At 40.8% G+C, this 18,710-nt stretch overlaps 1 protein-coding gene across 1 annotated transcript; it reads right to left on the reverse strand.

Moving 5' to 3' along the window:
- Positions 1–11,071: 11,071 nt before the first annotated feature.
- On the reverse strand, positions 11,072–13,392 carry LOC6585922 (innexin inx6). The gene is made up of 2 exons (XM_002011510.4): positions 12,498–13,392; positions 11,072–11,963 (listed from the first exon to the last, which is right to left on the reverse strand). The coding sequence occupies exons 1-2, from the start codon at positions 13,179–13,181 to the stop codon at positions 11,253–11,255; spliced, it is 1,395 nt and encodes a 464-aa protein (XP_002011546.1). The 5' UTR covers positions 13,182–13,392; the 3' UTR covers positions 11,072–11,252.
- Between the last annotated feature and the right edge of the window lie 5,318 nt (positions 13,393–18,710).

The following is an 18,710-nucleotide window of genomic DNA, read 5'->3' on the forward strand; positions in this document are numbered from 1 at the left end:
GCCCATCGGGGAAGCTCCAAATTGAAGGGTAGAGTGCGAGTGGGCAAGACAATAAGAGGGGGGACAAGACAGTTAGGGAGAGTGGGAGAGAGAGAGAGAGAGAGTGGGGGGAGCGAACGTTACTTACTGATTACAACGTTGTGTCTATTGAATCTACAATAGAGAGGGAGAGGGAAAGAGAGAGAGAGAGAGAGAGAGAGAGCGAGCGAGCGAGAGTGAGTAACAGAGAGGTAGAGTAAAGTTGAGAGAGTAGCAAGAGTAGAGATAGATAGAGAGACAGAGAGCGATAGGAAGCGGTAGAGAGTGAAGAAAGAGATAGAGTGTAATAAGTCAAGAGAGTAGTAAGAGATATAGAAAGAGTAGAGAGTAGAGAATGTAAAAAGAGAGAGAGAGAGAAAGATAGGGAGATGAGCGAATAGCTCTACTGTTGAGAGAGTATGGAGTAGAGAGTATAGATGAGAGAAGATGAGAAGGAGCGAGAAGAGGGGCGAGGAGAGAATATAAGATAGAGAGTAAAGCTAGAGGTAAAGCTATTTCAGCTTAGTTTTCCTCCTTACGGTTAGCCTCTGGTTAGAGAAGACAGAGAAAATTCAAAGACTTCATCAAAATATTGTTTTCTCGCTCCAAAGCCAGCAAGGGGACGTTGTCCATCTCACATCTCACATATGTCAGTGAGTTCGCTGCCTTCGAGAGGAAACGAAGAAGAAGACAACTGTTTAACCAAATTGATGCGTGAAACTTTGTGCGAGCAATTTGTTGGCTATTTTTTATGCGGCATTTGGTCATTTTTCATGGTCAGTAATTGGCTAGGACTGTGACGTTGGCCCCAACACCATCAGTGGCATCAGCTCCAGCAACTGGGCCCCCAGCTCCAGCCTTCGCTCCAGCTCCAGCTAGAGCGGCAGCCTCAGTTTCAGCTCTGTTTATCCTGCTCCGGCCACATCCTAACTGAATGTCCTGCATTGTCCCCTTGGGCTGATGACAGAACGCGACTTGCTCTCTTGCCCCTCCTACGCAGGCCTTCATCTTGACTTCAGCCACTGGGGCTATGCATATATATGCGCTATTTATGTGTGCGTGTGGGTGTATGTGTGTGTGTGTGTGGGTGTGTGTGTGTGAGTGTGTGTCATCTATGCTCACGTATCAATAAGTGCTTGAGACGTGAACTGAATTTTTTATTACCGTTTGTCGATGTATGCCGCCCGCAGGACGAGGGACGAACGGCTCGCAGGACATTCAGAATATGTCTCGCAGCATGCGAAATTGCCTGTGAAATATTTTCCAAATTTACTATATAAGTATGCATACACACACACACATACATACACTTGAAGAAAACATACAAGTTGGAAGTGTATGAACGAATACCCTGTAGAAAATTTTGCCAAGTGGCATGCTCGCCGGTAGAGTGCAGAAATTGCTAGAAAATGTAAAGAAAACATAAAATAAATGAAAAGGAAAAGGAAAGCGCGAAATTTGAAGTAATCCTGAATATGTGCGAGATCGTATACCCTGTAAAAATCGCTGTATTGTGATATGGCTTTGTGTAAGATGAAGGTAGAGAATAGATGTGGACAGCTGAAAGCGTATACCCTGTAAAAACAGTTAGTAAGGAGATATCCTACGGCGACGAGCTGCTTCAGAGTATAATTGTCAGATCTGGATCCCAGGATATAGAAAGACACATATAGGAATAATACATTTGCTTAGGACTAAGCGGTATATAACACTTTCAAGCTCATGCGTTCAAGACGCCTTAGGATTTGTTCTTTTCAAGCTGTCACACTTTGATTTTGCTCAGTGTAGCTTTGAATATACTGGCTATTGATGCAGCTACGCATAGCCGAATGAAATCGAAGCTTTAGAGTGCTGTGAAAGGCGTAAGGCATGGCAGGCAGCTGAACAATTGGCCAAAGAGATTAAATCAAATCAAGGGTCTAAGCAGCCCAAAAGTGAGGAACACTGAGCTAAGCCGTTACTATATGTAGCCAGACTTGAAGGCGTCTGCTTGGAGTGGAGTGGAGTGGCGGAGGGGAAGGGAAAGTGGAAGTGGGTGTAGGTGGAGGATGGAGGATGGAGTTGGAGGTCAATCTAAAAGGTCGAGTGGCCAAATGCGAATTCAGTTTAATTGTATGTGGGGATTAGCTTTGAAGTTTTGGCGGCACAAAACTGACTCAACATGGAATAACACGACACTTAAGTGCGTCACAAGGACTGAAGGAGCGATGGAGCGATGGAGCAAAGGAGCAAAGAAGCGACAAGCGACAAGCGCTTCAATGCGAATGGCTTTCAGGTAATTTCTCTTTGGGGTTAAGTGGGCCAAAGGGCTGCTTAAGTCGCCCGAGCGTTAATTACTGCCAAAGACAGAGTCGAGCCGAGTCCCCATTAACCCTCCGCGCGCACTCAACGACCCCTCGCCGCTGCTGCCCCGCAGTCCCGCAGTCCCGTGCGTCGAGCAACCCTCGACGGGGTGATAAACGGCCTGGCCTGGCCTCGCCCGGCCTGGCCTGGCCTGGCCTGTCCAGGTCCAGAATCTGTGCAGCTGCCTGAAGCTGTTCGCAATTGATTTATAAATCAATAAAAATATGTGCATAAATATTTACCGAGACAATATAAATAAATTACAATCCAATGTGAGCAGTCGGCTGAAAAACCTTATGCAAAATGCAGCCGGACAGTCCAGAAGGACCAAAGGCTTCGACTGCGCCGCACACAAACACTGAGAGCCGAGCCGAGCAGAGCAGAGCAGAGGAAAATCAACAGACGATGCCTGTAGTTCAGTGGGTGACCGAGGAGACGGATGAGGAGTGTGTGTGGGTGTCTGGCGTATTGTGTGGCGAATTGTGTGTGTGTGCGTGTGTGTGTGTGTGTGTGTGTGCGTGTGTAATGCAATCTGAAGACGCAGTCAGACAATGCCGAAGGCTTATGAACAACTGCATAGATGCTCGTTGCGCTTCTGGTCCTTATTAACTGACAGTTGTCGGCAGTGGCCGAAGGAATAGTTGCTAGGTTTAGGGCAGGCGAGGGCGGCTAGCAAACTAAGTGAGTACAAACCAAAGATACCCTGTAAATATAGGCGGGCCCAAGAGGTGCAAGGAAATAGATGCTTGAGCTCTAGCTGCCTAATGCCTAATCATAAAAGCATAGGTCGGGCAAAACAGCACACATTAGATACCCTGTAAATATTAGACAGGCTTACAACATCATATTAGCTAAGAGAAGGTCGATGTGCTCAAGCGAATTCAGCTGTGCAACTATTCTATATAATCAATGTCATAGAGATTAGCATTAAAAGTAGGTAGGCATATTTCTAGATACCCTGTAATTATCAAAAGTGCCTAGAATTGGAAGAAAACGGAAGCTGCGAGCATAAAGCTCTACCATAAGCTATACTTTCATATACATCCGAATAGTAAACAAACGATAGCTTCAAGATACCCTGTATATTTCAAGATATCCTCTAATAAACTGTCTGGAATTAGAGAAAGTGAACAGTAATAAAACTAAAGAAATAAAGCTCCGCCATCCACAAGCTATACCTTGATAAAACTCTGAATAGTTAACAAACACCATCAATATACCCTGTAAATTTCATAATATCCTCCAATAAACTGTCTAGAAGTAAAGAAAATGAAGATTAATAAATCTAAAGAAATAAAGCTCTGCCATTCATAAGCTATACCTTGATAAAAGTCTGAGTTGTAAACAAACACCATCAATATACCCTGTAGATTTCCTCTAATAAACTGTCTGGAAGTAAAGGAAATGAGGGGTAATAAAACGAAAGATATAAAGCTCTGCCATCCATAGGCTATACCTTGATAAAACACTGAATAGTAAACAAATACCATCAATATACCCTGTAAATTTCAAGATATCCTGTTGAAAAAGAAGACATTCGTCAAATATCTTTGTATAACTCTCAAGCGCTTTAAAGCTCCCTGCAAATTCGCTACCATCATGAAAAATAAGTACAGACATAATCAATAACTTGTTGAGCGGCCCTCGTGCAGCATGCTCAACTATGTGCATATGGAAATGGTATAGGGAAATCGGACGCTGTGACGCAAGATGCAGTCAGATTTACTTTTGGCCCCATAATTTGATGTACTCTGCGAGAGTGTGTGGGCTAGGTGTGTGTGTGTATGTGTGTGTGTGTGTGTGTGTGTGTGTGTGTGTGTGTGTGTGTGTGTGTGTGTGTGTGTGTGTGTGTGTGTGTGTCTGACTGTGTGAATGCAATTTAAATATGTGCGCAATTACGTAAAATGTTTACCATGCACAGCTGGGCAAAACAGCAACAAAAAATGTGTATAAAAACAACAACAAAAAGTGGCAGGAAAACAATTTCAGCCAACCAGGTGCCAACTAATCAAAAATGCGAGCAATTATAATTGATTAAAATGAGACGGACAACGGAGTCGCAACCAACGCAACCCAACCCCAAACCAAAACCGAGCCCAACCCAGCCCAACCCAACCCAGCCCAACCAAGCCAAGCAGCCCAACTAACCCAACCAACTATCTAACCGAGCATTCATCCATGCTGCATAAGTGGAATCGCCTGCGAATGCTGCGTTTTGTGTAATTGAATCAGTTCAGTTGATGGCATCCATTTGCCTCTCTCCCTCTCACTCTCACACACACACACACTCTCTCTCTTTTTCTCTAAACGCTTCATTTCTATATTTGAATGCAATTACATTTATATCATGTTACACTCTGCTTTCGGTGTGTTCAATAAAGTCATTTGCAACACTGGAAAATTAAAGGAGAAAAAAAAAAACACACACACAAGTAAAAAAACAAACAGTGCTCGAAAATACACCAAAATAAGGAATAAAAAAAATCAAGGTAAATGCTATGAAAATCATTGACAAGTGCACAATAAATACTTAACAATACTGCAAAGTGTACGCTGAGTGTTGGGCAATGCTCAAAATTCAATGAATATGCCAGCTTATGCAATTGTAGCTAAAATTTAGAGAGAGCAAAATGATGCTCAAAGTGATGGAAGATACTTTATAGATATATATATATATATATATATATATATATATATGTATATATATACATATAAATTTTTTTATATATTATTTTTTATTTCTACACATTGATATTTTGTTTGATATTTGATCCGAAGAGCTAGCAGAAACTGTTCGTACTTTTTGTAATATCAACAATATTGATGATGAGTGGAGCCGAGAGCATTGCGAAAATGGCTTGAATTTCACATTTGTATAAAAAGAGCTTCATCAGAGAGTATTGTGGGAATTTGAGTTAAGGGCTTTTTGGCACTCGGGAAGGTTTACTTTGAAATAATTTCGAATGAGTTTAAATGTGAACATAGAACTAAAACTATCTAGTTATGAAACTTTGAAGAAATAGGTTTTTTTTTTTTTTTAATTAATTAATTTATTTACTTTTTTTTTTTTTAATTGCATATTTAGGGATAACATATGTTGCTTAAGCCAGGGGAAGTGAATAATTTTTAATGTGAAAGGTTTGACAAGAAAACATAATGAAGAAATTAGAATCGGATGATATACATAAATCAGCTGAGATATGAATGCTTTAAGTCGTTTATCTGGTGTTTTATACTATAATAAATGTAATCAACTCGGAATCTGTAACTTGTCATAAGAAATACAAAACTGAAGACTATTTCCATATTTGTATTTTAATTGCTGAGTCGGTGTCTAAGTTTGGGCTTAAGGCTATAGCTGAGAGCGCTGGGAAGCTCGGCTGGTACTTCTGAAGTAGGAGAAACTTGATATTACCTACATGTGAATATGCATGCATATAGGTATATATATGGGTATGTATATGGGTATATGCGTAAGAGATGCTTAGCGATACAATTTGAAATAAATAATTTGAAATAAATATTGAGAATAATAATTATTTATAATCAATATTTTTCAGGAACCATAAAGATTATAATTTTTATAGAAAAATTAAAAAAAAAGTGAGTATTATTTTTTAAGCTACAATATTAAAAAAACAATTATGTTTGATTACTAAAACTAATTTATATGATAAAAATAAAAAATAATTATTGCACATATGAAGAATATTATTCTTAAATGTTTATTACTAAGTCTTGATTACCAAGTCTCTACATTTTTGTGTCCAACATTTGGAGCTTAGACGCACTACTGCAACTGTATATGGGTATGCTTACAGTCCCATATATATATACTCATATACATATAGATACATCTAGGTATTTTTGCATATGTAGTCATATATAGAGATATTTAGGCACTCCTAGTAGTTCCTCTCTTACAACTCGACAATTGAAGCGCATCAGTTGAAAGCATTAGATCTAGCATATATACACAAATTCGAATGGCAATTTGGGTTCACTCTAAACGCAGCTGGTTCACTCTAGGGCTGGCGGCTGCAATGCATTGCCCGCAAAAATGCCATGGAATCAATTTTGCATCAAATTTTGATGCAAAAAGGCACAAGTGATGCTTGCACACAGCGTGTGTGAGAGAGGAAGGTGCAGAGTGGGTGTGCGAGAGAGAGAGAGAGAGAATGTGTGTATGTGTGTGTGTGCGTGTGGTAGAGTAAGAGAATGAGAGCCAGGCTTAGCGGTTACGAATGCCACCACACACGCAATGCTTATGCACCTGCATCCTGTATACCACTTCCCCTTCCTTCTCCGGCTAGCCCTCCTCCACACCCAAAGCCATGTGGTTTGGCCTGAGCGGCTGCTTTCGAAATGGACACAGAGTGCTGGCACCGCATACGTAACCCGAAAATGTAATTGAAAAATTATTTTGTTGCACGTGTTGCCCTTGCAACGTTTCGCTGGCAGCCTCTGTCGATAATTTCGTGGCCGAGCTCCAAATTTTAATTAATTTGTTCCCCCCCCTAAAAAAAAAAGAGAGAAAGAAGAGAAAAAATCGCTCACATCCAGAGCAAAGAGAAGATTTTATCAACCAAGTCGCGAACTTTCTCTAGGCGTTGGTCGCTAACTGGCCAACTGATTAGCATATAAATTACATCGGCACGCCCCCATGCCCCATGCACATCTCCGCCCACATTTTCGACAAAATTGCGAATATGTTGTGAAAGCTTATTGATTTAGCATTAATTGTTTATTGTTTATAGTTGAGAAGCGGGCGACAGTTTCCACTTAACCCCAATGTTCCCGAGAGGCTCTTCATTAATCCGCATACCCATCAACAGGTGATCGAGCAGGGAATATTGGTTTCGGCTTACATCAAAGAGACGACTAGAATGGAGAGATTTCCAGATTTGCTTGAATACTGATGATTTTCTTGATATCGATAATTATCGATCTTAATATCGATTGTGATCGATGTCGATAGTTGTCCCTTAAAGCTGAGCATTTGTCATATAGCTGATTGTCTAGTGAACATCATTTCAAAATATTTTACAACTCATCAAATTATTCTGAAATATCGATAAAAATCGATTCTAATTTCGTATTCAATGGTTATGCCTCATAAATAGTTATTTATATATCAAATCTTATTAGTAATGCTTGCATTTAGCTTGCACAGGGTATCTGCTAGCCGTGCTCATACAAACGCACAGACTCTTTTGCTAGTTTTTAGGAAGATTCGTGTCTGGCACGAAACTCAATTAACTTGTTAATTTATTTGTCATTTGCTTTGTTCGCATCGCCTGCAAAAATAACACAAAATTCTAGGTAAAAGGCCAGGCCGAAGTCGAGTCAAGCGGCAAGTGCCAGGGTGAATGGGCGCAGGACGAAGCTCAGGTATGCCCAGGCTTGGCATATTGCCTGTCTCGGAATGGAGTCTCACTGCTCTCTGGCTGACTTGCTGACTGGGCTCTAGGCCAAGCAAGCTAACCGCCTCCATTTGATGGATATAACTATCTGTATCTAAATTTAGTTGGAGAGAGAGAGAGAGAGTCAGAGAGAGATGCTTGCCTAAACACATGCACAGAGTTTGAGAGAGAGAGAGAGAGAGAGAGAGAGAGAGAGAGAGAGGGGGCAGCTTGTGTGTATAAGTCTCGGTGCTTGTTAGGCTCTGTTTGCTATAATACGAGCCACTCATCTTGTTTGTAGACAACTTTTCATTTCACTCCGAAACTTAAAGATTCATTCGCCAATCATTTGGAGCGCACTTTATTTAGTTTTCTTTGAGCAACTAAATTTAATGAATGTGGCAGTCATCACTTCATTTGCCTTTATTACTCATTGTCAATGATCATTGTGCAGCTGTCATCATTCATATTACATGGTACTTCTATCAGCATTCAGCATTCATTATTCATCATTTTTCTTTTGTATATTTTTATTTTTTATTTTCATTTAGATTCCATAAAAATTCATCACTAATACTTTAAACTTCATTATCATTTATCATTATGATTATTAATTGCAAATTCATCACTCCTCGCTTATTGAGTGTCATAATTTATCATTGATATATATTTATATATGTATATGAAATAATGATTCATATATAAGGAATGATCCCATTTTATGCATTATTCTGCATTCATCAGTTGTAATTAATTATTCAGAAATTATAATTTTTCAGCACTCAATAATCATTATTTGTATATTATTATTCATTATTCCACATCAGTAGCTGATCATTTTTTACTTTTTACATTATTTATCATTCATCATCAGCCGTTTATCATTGTTTACTTTCTTATTTATCATGGATCATTGTTGGGGTTTCATTCATTGTTCATACGTCATTATTGATCAATCATGAGCAGTCGCTAATCATTCTTCACAATTTATCATTTATTATTTATGACTCATTATTTTCATGGATGATACCTCATGAAATCTATATCAGTTCATCATTCATCAGTCGATCTGCTACTCTATATATACAAATACATACAAACTGTATCCAATTGTGTTTTCTAATTGAAATTGAAATTGAATATATATTCGATTTTGTTTTGGTTCTCTGAATGCATTGATGGGGAAATTCTTGTGTGAGAACTTTTGTATACAACTAATTGTTGACTAGAGGATATAGTAGATTTATGCCTGTCCTCTCGCTCTCACTCTCTTCCTCTCTCTCTCACTAACTTTGTGCATTGTTTTAGTCCAACTCTTCTCGCTTCCATTATGTTTGAATGCATTATATTTGAAAGTTTCCAAAGTGCAGAGGCTTAAGCCAAAGGCCAAGCTGCCAAATACCAAAGTAAGAGAGAGAGAGAGAGAGAGAGAGAGAGGGAGAGAGAGAGAGTGGGAAGGGGAGATTGTGGGAGTGGGAGAGTTGTCGGCTACTTGAGCACTGACATTTAGGCTGAATTGGGAAGTGGTTTCGGCACTGGTTAGCCTTCAACTGCCTTCGACTGCCTTTAACTGTTTCTCGCACTCGTCCCAGCTGAAGAGTTGGCAAAGTTTTCGCTTTGTATAATTAAAACTAAACTAAACCAAATTGTTTACATGTGTCTTTTGTTACAGTTATCATTGGTGGTTTAGCTGAGTGCGGGCGGTGGGTGGTGCAGTGGCACAGACAGCCAGCTGCCTGAGTGCAGACTCCTCCGACTCCGACTCCTGCTGCTCCTGCTCCTGCTGCTCCTGCTCCTGCTGCTCTGTGTCATCTCTGTTCGTTTCATTCTTTTTGGGTTTTTTGTTGTTTGCTTTTCGCCGCTCTGCTTTGCACATGCATATGCAAGACGCTGCCACGCCCACAAGTGAAGGCATGGCACGCCCCCCCAATGCCCCCCCCCGTTTTATTTAGCATTTTGCCGTTGTTGTTGTTGTTGTTGTTTTTTTTTCGGTTTTCTGCGGTTTTTAATTAAAATTAACTTTGTTTATTTAGCGCTTTTCTCCATGCAGGCAGCACGCAGCCCCCTTTCCCACTACCCACTGCCACGCCTCCGCCTCGCGGGCCTTGTCTTTCGTTCGCCTTCAAAGTGATGTTTACTTTAGCTGTTGTTGTTGTTGTCGCTGCAGTTGTCGCTGCTTGTAATTGCAGCCATTTGCGTTGTCCTTGCAGCAGCTCCGCATCCGCTATTCGCATCCGCATTCTGCCTTGCTCCACGCCGTGTTGTTGTTAGCTTTACCTGTTGGCAGTCGGCTCATCCGACTGTCAACTGGCAAATGGCAACTGCCAGCTGCCGACTGCCAGAAGCGCTCGAGCTGAGTTTTGCAATCATCGTCGTCCTCATCAACTTTACCACTTGCTCAGTCACTCTCTCTCTCTCTCTCACACACTCTCGCTCTCTTTCTCTTTTTGTCGCTCTTTTTCGGTTTGTGTAACTTTTGCAACTTTGGCCAAGTTTTTGTTATGCCTGTCGGCTTGCTAAGGCCCACGCGCTCTTCTCTCGAATTGCCGTGCTAGGGCATACCCTGTAATGGTTGGCTCATAGATAGGAAAAGACCTTATTTTAAAGATAATCAGCATGATCGACAGCTAAATTGTATCGATAAATGGCATATCGATAACACAGGTAATTGATCGATAGTCAGCTTAAGGGCGATTAAACCTTCTTATCGATAGCCAACTTAAGAGCTATTGTTAGAGCACATTGTATGCACATGTATTGACAATACTTTGACTTGATCGATAACAGTTTAAAAGCTTGTCAATTTATATAGATGTGGCCTATCGATAAATCACGATAGAGAGATATCATGAAAGCTATTAAGCAATCTTAATGAAGTATATATAAAATATATTTATATCTTTTGAGAATACTAAGTCCTAATCGATAACAGTTTAAAAGCTTTTCAACTATCAACTATTGGCCTATCGATAGCATACTTATAAATAACGATAGATAGATATCTTGAATGCTATTAAGTAATCTTAATGGATTATATATAAGTTATATTGATATCTATTGAGAATATTTCTCCTTTATCGATAACCGTTTAAAAGCTCTTCAACTATGAATTAACGGCCTATCGATAGCATACTTATAGATAACTATATACTATACTATATTCTATATTCATATATGTATATACTATATTCATATCGATCTGGTTGTCCCCCATTAAATGTTTCCCATAATACCCATTGGCAACTCACTTGTTATGCTACAGGGTATCGCTCTAGCCCACATACTTAGTGCTAGTTAGTTGCAGCCCGTTTGTCATTTTGATTATCGCATTTATTTGCCTTTCGATGCGCTTTCGTGTTTGTCTTGCACTTTGCGCAAATAAACTGAATAATAATAGGAACAACTATCAAATTACAACTCTTCTGGCTGGAGACGGTGCAGAGACGCACTGGGTTTAGGCACGCTGGCTCACGCTCTCTTCTGTTTCCTCTAGGCTTGGCTCTCCGTGTAGAAGCGGATCGGATGAACATTGACTGCAGGCACTGCGGGTGCAGCGGACATATTGTCTACCGAATGCTCGTCCGTTACCATGCTGATATGATCCTGTTCGCGATCTCGATCCGAATCACGATCCTCAGCCTGTTCCACTTGCTCATCCAGAGCATCATCATCACGCTTAGGCTGATTGGCCGATTGTACGTATTGTTTGTTCGCATGCTCCATATACAGCTGCTCGAGCAGATCACGAAACAGTGTTGGATTCACATTGATGCTGACGCTCATTAGGACGAACCAATCACCGTAGCCGGCACTGGAGAGCACCTGGCGCACATGCGCCTTGGGCATGCCGCGCAGGTGTGTGCGCAGCAGCTGCAGACGCAGCTCCGGACAGCAGACGAGCAGCAGGCGGTAGAGTATATTGATGGCCGCCAGCATCGCAATGAACAGGAACCACACGTAGAGCACAGCGAAGAGCTTCTCGTTGAGTATGTTCAGCGGCAGCACGCAGAGTATGTCCAGCACTTTGGGCGATCCACTCGGTCCGTAGATGAACATCTCGCACTTGGCCACCTTCGGGAAGACGCGAGAGGTCATCAGATTCCACAGATTCCAATCGTAGACGGGTATGGCGGCCAGGGCGTGGATGTACTTGTGCCAGAAACCGTTGAAGATTACGTCCATTAGCCAAAAGTTGAAAACCTGTAAGAAAATGTTATCGATAACAGTAATCGATAGGATTGAGGTAGTCAAATATATGAATTGAGCAGATATAATACCTATGTAAGCTCTGCTTAGTGTCAAATACTCAATATGCAAGATTTTTTTTCGATAAATCGATTAACGATAACACCAATCAATAGCATACTAATCTGATCAAGAAATGCCCTTATATAATGTACCTATAGAGCTGGTCACAGGTGCTCAAAATATGTATTTTAGGTTAGCCAAAGATGTATCGATAATTTTTATCGATAAAATTTCATGAGTTATGTATAAAGACTTTCTTTATATAGCTTAGTGAATACAAATTATTTACCAATATATAATTCAGCAGGCTGAAAGCTGCGCTGGACTTGATTTATCGATAACATCAGTCGATAGGCTAACTTCGATAACAGATAGTTTGTGAAATATCAAGAAAGGGTTTTGCTATTTACTATATACATCAGTATGTCTAGTTAGTATCTATTTTGCTATCGATACATTCGATTTATTCGACTACTGAATACTCACGCTGATGACCAGATTGAGAAGCTCGCAGAAGGCGTACTTGATCGAATAGCAGCAGTGGATGGCCGAGAAGCGAGCCCGAAAGTACTTCGTGAGCATGCGCAGTCGCATGCAGTAGGTGTCCTCGAGTATGAGAGCATCGCCGATCTCGCAGCACAGCTGCTCCATGCGCTGGCCCTCCCACACCTTCCAGAGGTACGAGGGGAAGTAGAAGAGCAGCGACTGGAAGAGCAGTATCATGAAGACCCACTGGTAGTAGCGCAAGTACATGCGCTTCGTCACGCCCCGCGTCTCTGGCCCGACGCCCTCCGCTATCGAGATGATGCGCGCGTACTGCTCGTTGTCCGCCAGGAGGGCGCTCAGGCCGCTCCTGTTGAGCGCCAGGCGCTGGTGCTGGTGCTCGAGCAGCGCTAGCTCCGGCACGGGCTTGCTGGCATCGACGCTATCGTTCTCCATCGGTAGTATATAGGTGCCCATGGTCCAGCAGTAGGATTGCACATATTCCGTGTGCTTCGTGGAGCTGAGGCAGAGTATCGGCTCGCCGAAATACTGCTTGGCCGACAGCAGGAACGTGCAGGTCAGCAGAATGACGATGGTGCACTTGGAGTGCAGCGTAAATATCGGATCGTAGATGCGCACCGTTTTCAAGCGCAAATACTTGGAGAGCGGCTTCACGGCGGCGTACATCTTGGGCTCTTCGAAATAATTCTCTTCACTTTTTGATTTTCGACTTGCTCAGCGCCTGAGAATTCAATGTACTCACTGACAGTTCGGCAAGAGCAAAAACTGGCGTGTCACACACACACACATACAGTCACACAAGAAACGTGCCGAAATAGTGAGTGAGCGAGCGAGACGGAGAGAGAATGGATGAGTGAGCGAGCGAGACGTGTTTTGAACACACGCTCACAGGCTACTCAGTTGCTCCCCATATATGTAGTTGTCTCGCTCTAACGCACGCAAGTTTGTGAGCCGCCAGTGTTGGCTAACGTGCAAGCAGCGATGAGAGCAACAGAGATTTTTATAAGTACGTTAGCTCTGACCATGCGATGACTGTGCGATTTTTAATTAGCATGCAACTGTTATCGATATAAATTGAGATTTATTTTTAGTTTTCACATTTCACATTTCTTTTGTGAACGCCAAATTATTAAATAAGTACATTAAGTGCTGCCAGAAAATATGACTACAATTCTTAATCGATAGTATCGATATACTTTCGTCAACTTCAAGTAGTTAGCATTGCATTTGCATATACGAATACGGCCAAGGGACCGTTGTTATACCCAGAAGACGCTATAGCCGTACGGATGCTATAGACGCAGTCGTTACAACCGGATTCTACTGTATATAATTATATGTATTGCTATCGATGTGGGATCGGTTAGAGTGAGCAAACATATCGAATCAAGTCGAAACCTAAAAAAAAGAACACATCTTGTTCTATTGCAGTTCGCCTCCCTAGCTTCAATTTCTTGGAGCTTAGCTATTCACCATTCGTTGCGTTATCGATAGTATCGATAACATCCATTTTCCGCTACGATCATATCAATTCGCATCTCTCTCTCTCTCTCTAGTACATTTTATAAATTGTGATGACTTTTGCTATTTGGCACGCATATTAATATACGGTATATTGCCCAAGTGCCGCGCAAGGCCCGTTAGCATCGTGAGCATGCGGAGGATCACGAGCGCTGGGAACGACAACGAATGGCGGCAACAATAATAATAATAATAAAATGATTAATCGATGCTACATGACTGCATATACAAAGCAGGTGGGGGGTGGAAGGTGGGTGGTGGCAGATGGGTGGGTGGACCGACTGAGGATGTGGGAGACGTGAGGAAGGGTGGAGGGCAGGACGGGCAGGAAGGGCAGGGGTTGGGGGTTGTAATTCCCAATGCTGTGTTGTGTCGTCATTCAGCGTCATTACCAGCCACTCCTGCACACACCACTTCATTCCATACCTATTCTTCCATCTTCCATCTCCCATCTCCATCATCATCATCATCATTATTGTGAACATTGAACATCATCATTATCATTGGGCACGCGGCTGCCGTGCAAATGTTTATTGTGGGAATTCGTTTGCAGCTACAGCGACGTGTCGCCTCCATAGCTCCTCTCCCATACCCCATCTCCTCTCCCATCTTTTGCCTCCCCCCATTGCTTCAATTCTGCTTGACGGCAAATTAAATTTATGAATTCTTTCGCTGGTGCGTGACCAGAGATTTACTATAATCAGGCATCGGGAATCAGCGAACACGCTCAGGAGACTAATTAGTCGAGTGTATCCACTGCCAGCTAGTGCCCGACCCGTCCTCAGTCCCCTCCTTCCTGCCACTCCCTCCACCTACCTACCGAGCATCGGCGCCCTCTTCTATTTCGTGCAATTACAAATACAAATTATAATTATAATTTCTCGTGGCGCATTGATTTCTTTGCCATGTCCATTGATTGCCATGAATTATACAACATGGGGTCAACTAAACTGACGAAGTGAGTTTCACTTGGGGTCTGCTCGACGGGCAGATGCTCTATTTCGCCAGCAAAACGTATATGCAGAACTAATGGAGACTATCTGTGCTTTCGCATATTGAGCTGAAAATTGAATTATCGATTTATATCGATATGATACAGATATCGATAGTCACAATTGTTATGGGAGAATATAAACTTTGACCCGCCTATTGAGCTAAAATATCAAATATACCTTATAGATTTATAAGCAGTTGCCTACGAGTATTAATTTATCGATATCGATATTTATCGAAATGATTAATTTTATAGAATGTCTTGTATATAGTTGCTCACATATCGCCCATGCCCTTGCATTGCATAGAGGGTATCCAATAGTAATAGTCTACCATTTGCGGGCACTTGCCGCCAGGTGGCGCCAGCCATCGTCAGCAACGTCTGCGCTGACAGCATTTTCAATATTTATTGAAATCGCATGCATTATTTAAAGCGATTTACCCCACCATTTTTGACCGCAATAACCGAAAAACGTTTGTTGACTGCTGCCACGCCCACATTTTGGTGGAAATTTGTGTATGTGTGTGTGTGTGTGTGTGGGCGTCAGCATCGCTGTGCAATTCGCGCTTAAATAAATAAATTGAACAATTATGCGTGGTTGCGGTTCTTTTTGGCTTTGATGGAGTCCGCACTCAGTCCCCAGACATAATCCTATTACCATTCACTGTAACTCCGTTTGCGGTCATATTGTTTGCTCTTCTTCTACCGGCTGCTATGCTATATGATAGATACCCTGTAATCTTACATATGCCCGCTGCTGAGCCAACGGCTGTACTCGACTCAGCAGTACCGTTTCTTTATAATGATATAGATGGAAAATTAATTTGAATATGTTTTATTTATTAGTAATGTTTTATTTTGTTTTGAAGGTAGATTTCGTCAAAGGGTGTTTGACAGTCAAACACTGCTTAAAAATATGATTTTATTTTTACTTATTTTCTGTCATTTAATATCTTTTAACTTACTGCAGGATATCTGCTAGTCGACCATTATGAAAAACTATAATATATATAGCATTCAATATTTTGTAAAATCTTATAGCTTATGTTTTTTCTATGTTATTTGTCGTGTAGTTGTTATTAGTCTTATTTCTTTACAGGGTATCTGCTAGTCGAGCAGATAACTTTATTTCTATGGAGAAGAAAATATGTATTTTTATTTTATATGCATATAGAATTCCCAATTAGTAGTAGTAGTAGTAGTAGTAGTAGTAGTATAAGTTGACTCAGTATATTTTTACAGGGTACCTGCCAGTCGATATCTATTTTGTTTATTTATACTTTTTATTCATCTTTGTTCAATTTAGAAAAAAAAATTTATTATAAATCTGCAGTCTTTTCTTTTGTATGTTATTTGCTGCTATGCACTTTACCTGATTACAGGGTATGTGCCAGTCGTTCAGCATTTTTTTTGCTTAAAAAAAGAATTACATTTGCTGTTGAAATACGTCGAGCAGCTGCACAAAAATTAAACAACAATTGGACTGAAATTCGCAGGTGTGCTTTCTCGATATGGGCGTGGCATTTGGTAAGCGAACCTGAAGAAGAAGCAGAGATGAAGCAATGGCAGCAGCAGCAGCAGCAGCAGCAGCCTGTTGTTGCCATAGCGCTGCGGTTATCTTTGTGCCTCTGCGTCGGGCACTTGTCAATTGCACTTGGATAGCGATTGCGATTGCGGCTCACAAAATGCCGCCGCAAGATGCTGCAGAGACAAAGCGAGGGGTAGATTAGAATACGCGACGAATGTGTGTGTGTGTGTGTGTGTGTGCGACGGGGTGGGATGGGTAGGGACAGTGGCTAGCCTGGCTTGGCTGAGTAGCTGGCCTTTAATAATGCAACCGCTCTCAAATATGGCCAAGACTTCAATGCGCGTTGAGTGCGTCAGCTGCCCCGCAGCATGATTATTATTAGCATAGAGCGGAGATGGGGCCATGCACACATACCTACATACATTCATACATGGGCGCATATGTGTGGGTGGGCGGCAGGCGTGGCACCTTGGGGGCCAGTCGCTGTTATTATTATGTGCCAACATGGTCGTCAACGTGATGGCAAGGCGAGGCGACGATATCAGCATATGTTACAGCATCGTGTGTGTGTGTGTGCGTGTGTGTGTGTGTGCGTGTGTGTGCGTGTGTGTGGCATCTAGCTGCCGTGCATTGTTCGATTAATGACTTAACGACGTGCGCTGAATAACTTTGATTTAGTGTCATCTCATTTGGTCAGCGGTCTCTCTCTCTCTCTCTCTCTCTCTCTCTCTCTCTCTCTCTCCCTGCCTATCTGCAACTCTCTGTATCTGTGTGTGTGTGTAAACGTTCCAGCTAATTGTATTCATTTACTAAACACACACACATATACCAACCATTAAGCTATAAGCATGTGGTTCAACTTGAGCTTTTAATTAATATGAAGCATTAAAGCATTTCATATGTGCATATATATATATATATATATACATATACATATGTATATGTATATAAAAATTTCCATATATATAAGTATATACATGTATATATGTTCTTGAAAAATCGGTATATATTTGAGTAATATTTTTTAACTACTTATTCCATGTTATGGCATTTAGAATTTTTTAAAGACATTTTTTGGTAAAAATAACATGATTAAAATTTAATTCGGTAGCAGTAAACTTGGCAATAAAATATACAATTTTTCACTTACAAAAAAAAAAAAAAAAAAAAAAAAAAAAATGAGAAAAATTTTGTATATACATATATAAAATATAAATTAAAAAAAAAAAAATGGTTTATAAATTAAACAAATCAGAGAGATCTAGCAATTATGGTCGCAGAGCTGATTGGCCGACCCAGCTCTCGATGCGCGGACAGATCGAGAGGGTATCTTAACAATCTCGCAATTAGTCTTACGATCATATGATCCTGTAGTCGATTATTTTGTATGTGACAGATGCTCATAAGTTCCATGCTAAGGCTTGAGCAGTTTACACCTTTAAGCATCCCATTGAGCCATTGAAATATTCTAGACTAAAATTTGATCATGAGTTATAATATACTTGTGAAAATTATTAGAGTTACTAATACTACTTATACTAGTTGACACAGTTGAAGTTGAATGTTAGGAAATTGTTGTTGTTGTAGAAATTAGAATCATAAAAAGACTCAGAAGGGGCGCTGATATTAACTCGATTGATTATGTTGTATGTATGATCTCTCTCTCTCTATCTCTATCTCTATCTCTATCTCTATCTCTATCTCTATCTCTATCTCTATCTCTATCTCTATCTCTATCTCTATCTTTATCTTTATCTCTATCTCTATCTCTATCTCTATCTCTATCTCTATCTCTATCTCTATCTCTATCTCTATCTCTATCTCTATCTCTATCTCTATCTCTATCTCTATCTCTATCTCTATCTCTATCTCTATCTCTATCTCTATCTCTATCTCTATCTCTATCTCTATCTCTATCTCTATCTCTATCTCTATCTCTATCTCTATCTCTATCTCTATCTCTATCTCTATCTCTATCTCTATCTCTATCTCTATCTCTATCTCTATCTCTATCTCTATCTCTATCTCTATCTCTATCTCTATCTCTATCTCTATCTCTATCTCTATCTCTATCTCTATCTCTATCTCTATCTCTATCTCTATCTCTATCTCTATCTCTATCTCTATCTCTATCTCTATCTCTATCTCTATC

The sequence above is a fragment of the Drosophila mojavensis genome, unplaced genomic scaffold (genome assembly GCF_018153725.1).
Source record: "Drosophila mojavensis isolate 15081-1352.22 unplaced genomic scaffold, ASM1815372v1 contig_136, whole genome shotgun sequence".
Taxonomy (NCBI): Eukaryota; Metazoa; Arthropoda; class Insecta; order Diptera; family Drosophilidae; genus Drosophila; species Drosophila mojavensis.

Excerpts from the sequence above, each read along its gene's own strand:
- LOC6585922 (XM_002011510.4), bottom strand. The coding sequence starts at position 13,181 with ATGTACGCCGCCGTGAAGCCGCTCTCCAAGTATTTGCGCTTGAAAACG. Across the intron at positions 11,964-12,497 it reads TTCTCAATCTGGTCATCAGC|GTTTTCAACTTTTGGCTAAT; the intron begins GTGAGTATTCAG and ends ATTTTCTTACAG.